The sequence below is a fragment of the Phycodurus eques genome, chromosome 3 (assembly GCF_024500275.1).
Source record: "Phycodurus eques isolate BA_2022a chromosome 3, UOR_Pequ_1.1, whole genome shotgun sequence".
In the NCBI taxonomy this organism is placed as follows: domain Eukaryota; kingdom Metazoa; phylum Chordata; class Actinopteri; order Syngnathiformes; family Syngnathidae; genus Phycodurus; species Phycodurus eques.
Genome location: NC_084527.1, coordinates 21,206,827 through 21,218,920, shown reverse-complemented (window position 1 = coordinate 21,218,920; position 12,094 = coordinate 21,206,827). Strand labels below are relative to the sequence as shown.

The 12,094-nt window shown below is 44.2% G+C and overlaps 1 protein-coding gene across 23 annotated transcripts in view; it reads right to left on the bottom strand.

The window, feature by feature from the left end:
* LOC133400182 (dematin-like) overlaps window positions 1-12,094 on the bottom strand; it is an 18,953-nt gene extending 6,859 nt beyond the window's left edge. For 11 of the 23 annotated variants that reach the window (XR_009768304.1, XM_061672579.1, XM_061672575.1 and 8 more), the window contains exons 1-7: window positions 11,964-12,066; window positions 11,557-11,710; window positions 4,651-4,691; window positions 4,504-4,584; window positions 4,282-4,416; window positions 1,495-1,539; window positions 483-663 (exon numbers count right to left, since the gene is read on the bottom strand). Coding sequence is in view for 14 of the 23 variants with exons in the window: in XM_061672579.1 (XP_061528563.1) it covers window positions 483-663; window positions 1,495-1,539; window positions 4,282-4,416; window positions 4,504-4,584; window positions 4,651-4,668 (460 nt within the window). In the remaining 9 variants the exon portion in view is untranslated. Of the gene's footprint in view, window positions 1-482; window positions 664-1,494; window positions 1,540-4,281; window positions 4,417-4,503; window positions 4,585-4,650; window positions 4,692-11,556; window positions 11,711-11,963 lie in introns of all 23 variants that reach the window. The other 12 variants (XR_009768299.1, XR_009768300.1, XM_061672578.1 and 9 more) reach the window with 7 other exon arrangements.

Genomic DNA, 12,094 nt, shown 5'->3' with positions numbered 1-12,094 from the left:
GGTGTGGAATTTGCATGTTCTCCCCGTGCCTGCGTGGGTTTTCTCCGGGCACTCTGGTTTCCTCCCACATCCCAAAAACAGGGGGATGATTGGAGACTCTAAATTTCCCGTAGGAGTAAATGTGAGTGCGAATGGTTGTTTGTTTGTATGTGCCCTGCGATTGGCTGGCAACCAGTTCTGGGTGTACCCCGCCTCCTGCCCGAAGATAGCTGGGATAGGCTCCAGCACGCCCGCGACCCTAGTGAGGAGAAGCGGCTCAGAAAATGGATGGATGGATGTAAAAAAAAAATAAAAAATTACATTTTTATTTTTAACTTTTTAAAAAATGTGTGGTTTAAAACTTTTTCTTCTAACCTTCTGATGTGGGCCATGTTTTTAATTTATGATTACAATATGCTGCAAATCTCCCCAGCGCTAAACTTTGGGGTACCTCTGAAAATGTGTACAGTGAAGTATACAAAAGAAGCACAAATGAAGTTTACCAGGCCTATGGAAGTGTTGCAAGATCTTGGAAGGTTGTATGTTTTGTGTAAGTAGTGTGTGTTCGGTGTGCAGTGTGTGTTGTGTGTGTGGAGATGGCGTTGTGTTGCCACTGCGTTTCCTGCCGCTGGAAGCAGGCGAGGAGCCTGCAGGAGAACTTTTCCCCAGCCACGCCCTGGACTCCTGCAAAGATCGAGACAGAATAAGAGTAATGCCTGGATCAGACTACAAGACAAATTTGGTCTTTCCCAATTGACTACTACTACTCAGACTACTACTACTACTACTACTACGATTCTCGGGCAGACAGTGGCAACACTACACGACATTTATTCCGATACTACCGCCTCCCGTCTTTTACGATCACTGGGCTTTATCTTGTCAAATCAAACACCGTCGGGGAGGTGGAAGCAGAAAACGTGTTACCGGTCAACATGTCGTGGTCGTCACCGGTGCTCGGGAGAGGATTGCTTGAGGTATGTTCACATACTTTTAATACGATACGGCTCAAAAGCAGGCAATAGAACGTTATGTAGCCTAACAAGCCACTGCTAGCACCAACGGTTGTAAATAAACATGCCGGCGTTCGAATCATGCTCTAAAGTTTCAGTAAACATTGGTTTCGTGCGTGTGCATAAATGTTGACAACGGCAAGCAAGGGAGGCGATGCGTCGGTCACAATACGCAATCCTATTGGTCGACGTCATGGTGCGTTGTCGGAGTTTTGTCGCTGATATGTCACACTACACTTAAGATATCCAAAAAAAAAAAAACTTGCTAGACTTTTCATTTTGGCGTTGTAGGGCTATAGTAAGGGCCAAATCGTTGGTCGTGGATTATGTCACACTACAAGTTTTGTCGTTCCGACAAAATATGTCGGGCCCGATCTGGGAAATCGGCTGCGATAACTAAACGGGCCAATATCGGGGTTAAAATCCTGTAGTCTCATCTAGGAATAAGCAGAAACACACACAGTTTGCTCACGTGATGAACTTTGAACTACTGCTGACTTACCTCAGGGGAGGTCGGAGGGGAGAATGAGCCGGGAGACAGCGACTGCTGCATCACGGACAACAGACAAATAATTCATTAAAAGACAAAGAATTGTAAAACACAACAAATAACCTAATTTATTATCACAAGATGTTAAAAAAAATAAAAAATAAAGTCCTAAAGGAAATAATAACAAAACAACAAGCTCATGAATAAGACTGGTCAACAACAAATGTATTTTGTAAGATTTTTTTAGCAGATTTAGGACATTTTTTACGTGCTGAATCCAAATATCACACAGGTCAACTTTTTGAACTATGGCCACGTTTTTTTTTAAATGTTTTTGTTTAAACGTACAGGTATTTTCACTTTATATCAGGGGTTCTCAACCAGGGGGCAAGCCCCCCTAAGACAGTGTGAGTGCTTCTTTGTAAGAAACTAAATACACTAACAGTCGGTAATTAATTAATCCCCATCCGTCCAATTTCCGTACCGCTTATCCTCACTAGGGTCGCGGACATGATGACACCTGTTTCAGCTGACTCTGGGCGAGAGGCGGGAAATGGTCACTAGCCAATCGCAGGGCATATATAAACAAGCAACCTTACATTCACACCTAAAGACAATTTAGCCCTCTGGTGCATAGCGGTCCTTTGGTCCTGTAGTCCACTGGATTGGACATGTCTGTAACTTTATGAAAAAAATCATATTTTTTGGGGGGAAAAGTAGAATTTTTTTTTTTCATGTCCTGAGAAGAATAAAAAAAATCCTGACCAAGGCTTTCATAATTCATGCATCAGCGGGTTAGAGTCTTCAATTAACCTACCATGCATGTCTGCGTCATCTGGTTACTCACTTTTTCATGTCATTTATGGTCATCCTCTCTCTCTCTTCCCTTCTATAGATTCTGGCTCCTCCGTTCCTTCCGCATTGATTTTGGTGAGGCACTGCAGGAGAATTTGGGAGCTTGCACGCAGGTCCCTTTTGAAACAGTCCGCCTTTTATAAGGCCGCTGCTGACCGTAAGAGGTCCCCAGCTCCAGATTACATCACGGGTCAGAAGGTTTGGTTGTCCACACGCAATTTACCTCTCACAGTTGAATCTAAAGTTGGCTCCCAGATTCGTCGGTCCATTCCCGATTTCCAAAGTGATCAATCCTTTCACTGTCCATTTGCGCCTCCCCAAGTCAATGCGTGTTCATCCCTCCTTTCATGTTTCTCAGGTAAAGCCCGTTAAAACAAGTCCATTGTGCCCCACCCCCCTCGGTTTCTCGACGGCAGCCCGGTCTTTACGGTCCGAAGACTACTAGCTGCCCGTCGTCGGGCACGGGGGATGCGGTACCTGGTTGACTAGGAGGGATAGGGTCTGGAGGAGCGCTCTTGGATCCCCTCTCATTTTATTGAGGATCCCGATTTAATTCGGGATTTCCACTCTGAACATCCAAGGGAGGCGGCACGGTGGGCGACTGGTTAGAGCATTTGCCTCACAGTTCTGAGGTCCGGGGTTCAATCCCCGGCCCCGCCTGTGTGGAGTTTGCATGTTCTCCCCGTGCCTGCGTGGGTTTTCTCCGGGCACTCCGGTTTCCTCCCACATCCCCAAAACATGCATGTTAGGTTAATTGACAACTCTAAATTGCCCGTAGGTGTGGATGTGAGTGCGAATGGTTGTTTGTTTGTATGTGCTCTGCGATTGGCTGGCAACCAGTTCAGGGTGTACCCCGCCTGCTGCCCGATGACAGCTGGGATAGGCTCCAGCACGCCCGCGACCCTAGTGAGGAGAAGCGGCTCAAAAAATGGATGGATGGAGGGTGGTCACTGCTTTTGTAGTTAAGTTATAGTCACTTGGCACTTTCAGGGTTGTTTAGTACTTCCCAGTTTTATTTTGGTGAATCACGTTCAGTTTGTATTAGTTATAGATTTGCTTCCCTTGCCACATGTCACTTCAGGTGTTTGTAACTTGGGTACATTAGTAATGATATTTAAGCCCTGGGTTTCCACTCTTTCAGTTGACAGAACGTCGCACCTAGTAAATCTTCGTATCCAGCATTCCGATCCATGTCTTGACCTTGTGTATGACCGTGCTCGTTTTTTTTAACCTTGTCCTTGCCTCATGTCTTTTTGGATACTGTTGCCTGGTTGGATTGACTACCTGTGTGCCGAACCCTGCCCGTAATGAACTACCTATGTTTGTCTCTTACCGACTGTGTCTTGGCCTTTGCGTCCTACCCGGTCTGTGTTCAGGAACCGTGTTACAACTTAGCATAAAAACCTGACCTGAACAAGAGACACGGATGTCATTTTCGGATTCAGCGATGTAAAATTGTCCTGAATCAGTTGAAAGAACATAAGACAACTTACAAACAAAAAAATCTAACCCAGTGTAATAATAAGATGACAAGCAAAAAAATTGATAATCAGACAAAAAAACATAAACAAGAGTCGACAATTATTAAGACAGTAAACATAAATAACAACAAAACATTAATAAGGCAGGTAAAAGAATTCATAAAAAGACAAAAAATACTAACATAAACTAACAGTTCAAATAACAAGATGACAAAACAAATAAGACAAGAAAACAAGAAAAAAAATTATTAGAATTCATAAGACGAGACAAATTATAAGACTACAAACATAAGACAACAAATAAGACAACAAAAATAGCTAACAAGAGCACAAATATTAAAAAAAGAAAAACTATCTTCAATTTTTAAACAAAAAATAACCAGTTCATAATAATACAAACAAATAATCAATACAATTAATTAATTAATATCTTCTTGTGTGCAAAGAGAGCAGAGTGACTCACCGACACCTCCAGTGGACTGTAGTTGTAGTGCAGCTCATACGTCATCAGGTCCGGTCTCTCGATGTCCAGGATAGCTTTGTCCCGCGGAAGAGCCGCCAGGTCCTTGTAGACCATCACTCCGTCGTCCACCCGGGCCTATTAGGGGAGGGGGAAATTTAAGGTTGGGCGGATGTGGGGGCTACAGATGCTGAGAAAGTTCCAAAATAAAAGCTGCCCGCTCACCACAATGGCGGTGGCGGGGGATCCCGGCACACTGGCGCCACCTCGCAGAGACAGCACGCTGCCCGGGGACGTCTGAGGCCTCTACACGTAACAAGTACGTCAGACATGGCATGCTAATGCTAGCGGCTAACTCAAATATTTGTTTACCTTGGGCATCATCATCATGGTGCAGGCTGTTTGGTCACTCCCTGAAACAACAAAACAAGAGAATAATTATTAATTGGAAATAAGAAAAAAAAAAAAAAAAAATGCTTTACATAAAATGTGTGTGCGTGTGTGCATGTGCAAAAGCGTGGGTGTCTGCATGATGGTCTATGGATGTGTACGTGTGTGCGTGCGTGTTTGCATGTGTCTGTACATAGTCTGTGTGTGCGTGCATGAATGTGTGTGTGCCTCTGTGTGTGCTAATATGCTAAGCTAAAAAAAAAAAAAACACAGGACCTGTGTGATAAAGGATGACTCTGCTAGTACACATAACAAAAACATGTGTTCCACACACAAATACACGCACACATTATACAACAAGTACACAACATCACAATGGGCCTCAGCTCTGGATGATCCCACGGAACACAAAGGGATGATTCCAGAATCTTGTCGTTCCACAATAGAACAAATGATAGCGTGCTAACACACACACACGCACATTCACATACACGTTCACACACTCACACTTCAGTGACAAAGCGTGCTTTAATTGACGCTTACTCATCTTTTCATCATCTCTTGAGTCATGTATTGATCTATGCTCTCATGTAATTAATTATGCATGAGCCACTCATTAATTTTTCACAAGTTGTAGCTATTATTCATGAGTTATAATAACCTGGGGGCTGAGGTCAATTTCTTCACCAGAACGCATGTTGCTTCCCTTTAGATGACAAAGTGGAGACTGTGGACTGTAAGCCTAGTGTGCTAGCATGCTAAATGAGAATTAGCGTTTGTGTTTATTCTTATGAGTCATCTCCACCAATGCATATAGTTCAGTAAAACGGAGCACGACAACAAAGTGGAGTGGCGTGTAATACTAACATATCCCGTGATAAGGTACAGCGACATGCTAAGCTAACATTAGCGTGCTTGTTTATTACGATGAGTCATTTTGACAAATGACAGGTAAAGTTCAACAAACTGGAAAGCTGCAGCCAAGCGGAGACCGTGGAGCATAGAATTATCGTCTCCTGTGTTAAAGTTTAGCAACATGCTAAACTAACGTGAGTGTTCTGTAGAATAGTTCAAGGTCACAGAAGACGATTATACTTCCTTTAGTCTTTAGAGAGAGCTCACTAACAAGGAATCAATATGAGGATCAATAAGTCAGACGAGACTATCACTTTGATGCGCTCAGAGCTCAGACACCTCTGAGTGGTGCCGCCGACATCCCATAACATCACCAGTCCGGTTTATGTTCATACTGTATTTGACTTACACAGAATGTTGCTAAGCGACTTCGGGGTTCAGGATGCATCTCTGTTTTGTCCCACACCCCTTGAATGCAGCAGCGCGGAACAAAAGTCAGCAAAAGTCAAGATTTGACTTTAAATTAGACCCCCATTGTGTTTGTGTGTGTGAGTGTAAGTGCATGTGCGTGTGTGTGTGTGTGTGTGTGTGTGTGTGTGTGAGAGAGAGAGAGTGCGTGCATGTGTGCGTGTGTGTCAGGTGTAAATCAGCAAAGGTCTGCATGCTCTCAGGACCCAAGGATGAAGACAATCAGTGACCGCTACTAACGAGCTAATGAGCCAATTTACATCCAAACAAAGAAAGAATGAAAGAAAGAGGGACAAAGGAAAGAAAGAAGGAAAAAAGTCACACAGATGTTTCCAGTGTTCCACATTGTGCCCAAATGTAAAAGAAAAAAGAAACAATTAACAAAAATCCTGATATGCACTGACTCACACACACCTACACATAATCAAGTAGAAAGGTATTCTGGGAAATGTAGGAACTCATGTGGTTGTGCGTGAGAGAGAGAGAGAGAGAGAGAGAGAGAGAGAGAGAGAGAGAGAACATATGTGTGAAGGTGGGGGTCTATTTTAGGCCAGCAGCACCTCCAGCACATCGCTGGCGGCCGATTGGTGGAGTGCTGCGGGGCGTCTCCTAGCAACCGGCGGCTATCTGCCAGCATTCCGCTGATGTTTGCCGGACGAGCGGGAAGCTTCGGAAGCGTCACTGATGAAGGCAACATCGACACAGAACGACATCATCTGTATCGTCATCAAAAACGACATTTCTAGATGTTTATGGAAGATTTTACAGCTAAAAAGCCACGAGTCGTGAAAGTGAAAGCTTGAGTCAGCAGATTACACTGACCCACTTTAAAGCCAAACACACACGCAGTGTACATATACGTTTATACACACAGATACATACACACACTAACATACAGTGATTACACACGCACACACTAATACTCACACAGATTTTACATACATACATACTGTACACACACACACACACACAAACCCAGGGACACACACTCACAATGACACTGACAGACAGACACACATACAAGCGCACACACACATTCAGAGACACATGCAGACAAACACAGACACAGATACACACAAACCATAGACACACATGGACACACTCACACGAACCCAGAGACACACTGACAAAAACACACACAGCCAAACACGTACAGATGACACAAACACACAAACCCTGAGACACACACAATCACTAAGACAGAGACAAACATACACACACACATAAACCCAGAGACACACTGACATAAACACACACACCACACACAAACAGATGACACAAACACAAACCCTGAGACATAAACATAAACCCAAGGACAGACTCACGTACACAAAAACATGCATACAACAACACACACAGACCCGGACACATACACAGACAAATACATTCAGACACACACACACGACACAAACACATAAACCCTGAGACACACACACAATCACTAAGACAGACAAACACACACGCACACACAAACCCAGAGACAAATACGCACACACAGACACAAACACACAAACCTTAAGACACAAAGACACATGCACACACCCAGATACACAAACCCAGACCTGTACACACACATATACATGCACACACAAACACATGCACATACACACATGCATACACACACACGCACACGCACACACACACACAACATTCTCATGTGACATATGAGCATCACACACTCATGGAAGTTGTCAATCATCAAGCCACGCCCCCTTACAGCACCTCAATCTACAGCAAAGTCGGGACATGTGTGTGTGCTTATCATGAGGGAACGTCAGGACCATAATTCAGGATTGCCACTCATACACACTACTGAAACGTTCCCATACTGCACACACTACTGAAACACGGATTTCAGTATATTATATGAGCGTATTTCAGTATGATGTACGAAAGGATTTCAGTTACATGAGAGAGAGGATTTCAGTTATACCTGTGAGAGAGTGAGAGGTGTCAGAGCATTTCAGTCATATATATGAGAGCATTTCAGTAGTGTGTGTGAGAGTGCTTCAGTAGTCAGAAGTGTGTGAGCGAAAAGAAATTCTGTATTGTGTGTCCGGGTGTTTGAGTAGTGTGTATCAGAGCCTTTCAGTTGTGTGTATTTAAACGTTTCAGTAGTGTGTGAGTGTTTCAGTAGTTAATGGGAGTATTTCAGTAGGGTGTTGGCAGTGTTTCCAGTAGTGTGTATGAGTTTTTTAGATGTGTGTGTTGAGAGTGTTTCAGTAGCGTGTATGACTGTTTCAGCAGTGTGTATGACAGCGTTATAGTAATGTGTGAGTGTTTCAGGATTGTGTATTAGAGCGTTTCAGTAGTGTGTATCATCCATCCATCCATTTTCTGAGCCACTTCTCCTCACTAGGGTCGCGGGCATGCTGGAGCCTATCCCAGCCATCGTCGGGTAGGAGGCGGGGTACACCCTGAACTGGTTGCCAGCCAATCGCAGGGCACATAGAAACAGACAACCATTCGCACTCACAGTCACACCTACGGGCAATTTCAGAGTCTCCAATTCATGCATGTTTTTGGGATGTGGGAGGAAACCGGAGTGCTCGGAGAAAACCCACGCAGGCACGGGGAGAACATGCTAACTCCCCACAGGCGAGGCCGGGGATTGATAGTGTGTATCAGAACATTTTAATTTTGAGTGTGAGAGTGTTCAGAAGTGTGTTTTAGGAAATGATTTTCAGGAGTGGGCATGAGAAGTTTGTAGTAGTGTGTGTGAAAGAGCATTTCTATGATGTGTGAGTGAAAAAAAATGTCACGTGTGAAAAGTGTTTCATTAGTGTGTATGTGAGTGTTTCACAAGCGTATATGAGAGTTTCAGTAGTGTGTGTGAGAGAATTCAAGTTGTGTGTAAGAGAGTTTTAGTGTGAGTTTTTCCAAAATTAAAAAAAATATAATTCAGTAGTAGTGTGAGAGCGTTTCAGTACTCCCTATGAGAGTTTATTAGACATGTGTGAGAGCATTTCTGTAGTGTATGACAGTGTTTCGGTATAGTGTGAGAGTGTTTCAGTATTGTGTATAAGTGCGTTTCAGTAGTGTGTATCAGAACGTTTTGTAGTGAGTGTGGGAGTTTCCGGTTTGTGAGTGAAAAACTTTCAGTAGTGTGTATGAGAATGTTTCAGAACTGTGTGTGTATGTGTCTGTGTGTGTGTGTGTGTGTGTGTGTGTGAACGTGTGTGGGTGTATGTGTGTGTGTGTGTGTGTGTGTAAGACAGCATTTCAGTGGTGTGTGAGTGAAAAATGTCGTGTGAAAGTGTTTCATTAGTGTGTATGAGTGTTTCACTAGTGTGTATGAGAGCGTTTCAGTAGTGTTCGTGAGAAAGTTTTAGTAGTGTGTGAGAGTATTTCATTTGTGTGTGCGGTGCGTAGGTGAGCCGTTCAGTAGTGTGTATGAGAATGCTTCAGTCGTGTTTGTGAGACCATTTATGAAGAGTGCAAGAGTATTTCAGTTGCGCGTGAGCGGTAATAATCCTGAATAATTTCCCCGACGGCCCATCACATCTTATCTTGGACGCGCACACACGTGACCACACCCCCATGTCATAACGGCCGCCGTCACCGGCCGAGGCCGTCGTTGGCGTGGTTGTGTTGTGATTGACAAGATTGGAACAGTCCGGAATAGTCCGGAATGTTCCTCACCTTCATCTTTTGCTTTGCTCCAAAAATAAACACATTTAAAAAAAAAGATGCCACCTGAGAGAGAAACACATGATTACTCGTGGTGCTGTCACTATGACAACACACAGTGTGTGTGTGTGTGTGTGTGTGTATCTGTGTTGTCCATCTGTCAATTTAGTCAGCAACTTAACATTCCGGCCTGCAGTCAAATTAAACACACTTACACCGAAACGCACACACGCAATGGCCGCACTTGTGGCCTCATTCCTGCATCATAACCCCCCCTCGGCCCCCTGCTGCTCTCACAGATAAGCAGCAGGGTTTTCGTCAGCCAGGGCGACTTTCTGCCTTCACCGGCTAAGCTACCGCACGCTGTTGTGTCGTTGTGATGACAACATGACACACGCTGTGATTTTGATGTCACATTGCTGTTGTGTTTACAACATCATGGTGTTCCTAATATTCTGACTGCTTCCATCCGCACACACTGGAAAAGGTGACACGACTGTCTCCTCCATCTAAAGTGCATGTTTACATTAGTTTAATTGAAAATTGGGATCTCCTGTTCAAAGCTATCAGTTCACTGACTAAAATTGAATCAAAAGCAATAGTTTTACTTCAATAGCATTTTTACTTCAAAGCAAAGGTTTTTGTGAGACATGACTACGTGACGACGTACAGTATTTGTATTTTGGAAAGAGACAGAAAGGAAGCAAAAAAAGATGCAAGGACAGAATAAAGAAATGAGGAAGAGAGGTCAAAGGTGAAGAAATGGAAAAGGGGAAGTAGAAAGGAATCAATTATTGAATGCCCAGGAAATGGGACCAGTACCGTGTGTTAGTACATCTGCATGACAGTTCTAGGTAGGTCTAAGATCCTGTAAAGTAATTTTTGTGATTTGGTTCCAAACACATTGACTAAGTTTGAAGATAAGTGCTGAAAACATGTGTAAACACTGAGAACAATTTAGTAGTGACTTGTCGAGATACAGCGTTTTGGGGCAGGCCTAAAATGGGGTCCAGTTATGCACTCCCCCACTATACCGAGCACCTTCGTTCCATCAGTGGCCCTGTCCTTGTCGTCTATATGTAAAACCGCCACTTGCTGCAGGTCATCGCGTCTGGGCTCAGAGGCTTCCTGGCCGCCACACAGCGCCTCTCTGCGGCCCGAGATTATGTGCATCACTAAAAAGGAGCCGAGAACAGGTACGTATTTGAGTGACAGCAGTTCCCGCGGCTACGCCCACAAAGTCTGAAAGATGAGACAACGTCTCAATTCTTCACCATTTTGAAGCCTGCATTCAAATAATTTATTTTATTTATTTTATTTCATTATCATTCAAATTTGGTATTCTTGTTAACAATACTCTTTGCGGTGGTGTGTCATTTTCTTGTCACTTTACAGGGTATTTAAAAACATGTATTTTATTGGGTCTCTTGATATTGCGGACTTTCATCAAATGTGGGCGGATCTGGAACATACCTCCGCGATAACGGAGGGGGGGGATGGGGGGGGGGTTCTCTGTAGTGTTTTTTTACCTGTGTGTGTGAGAGAGTGGCTGTGAGCATGTGAGTGTGTTACATAAAACCATTCTCTCCTCCTCCTCATCCCGAGCAACCCCCCGCCCCCGCCCCCCACGCTGTTACGTCACTGCATTATCATCACATATATCAGTCATCGCGACGATGATGAAGAGACACACAAGCGCGCCTTTTGATGTCGGCGCTCACGACTTTTTTTGGGTGGGAGCGCAACGATCTTTTTTATCAAGTTCACCTTACGCGCGATTGCACGCACGCACGCGCACTAGTCCACAACACGTAGCGCAATATCCAGCACATAGATATGGCCTTTATCTCTCACACACACACACACACACACACAATTATATTTATATATTCATGCTGGTCGCGTGATGTATCAAAGCGAGGTGAGTCTTCTTACCTGCATGCGCGCGTCTGTGCGTGCGCGTCCTGCGCGTGTGCGCAGCATCCAGCGAGCGAGCGAGCGAGCGGCAGAGTGAACCTCCGCACTCGCTCCCGCCTCTTCATGGAACGCGTGTGCGTGCGTGTGCGTGGGGCAGTCCATTAGCCGCAGCCTCGGGGGGTGAGGAGGGGGCCCATTAAAAGATAATGACATAGGCGCACACGTTATTTTATTACGTAAAACATTGCTATGAATAATGACACTGTAAATGAAGGTGTCGTCGTAAATACACACTTTACATGAATAAATAACAATATTTAGATGCTCAAAAAAGTTTCATTTCGCCTGATTTTTTTGTCTTACTGATAGGAATAAGACACTGAGATAAAATTGTATAACGTGTTGTGTTGAATGGGTGCACTGACCTTAATGTGCGTCCGTTCAGCTCAGCAAGTCAGTCCGTCAAAGTCCATTCAGACTCGGAGGGTCCTTAAAGGCATCACCGCAGCCAATCACAAATGTCACTATGAAAACAATTTCGTTTCCTTGGTAACAT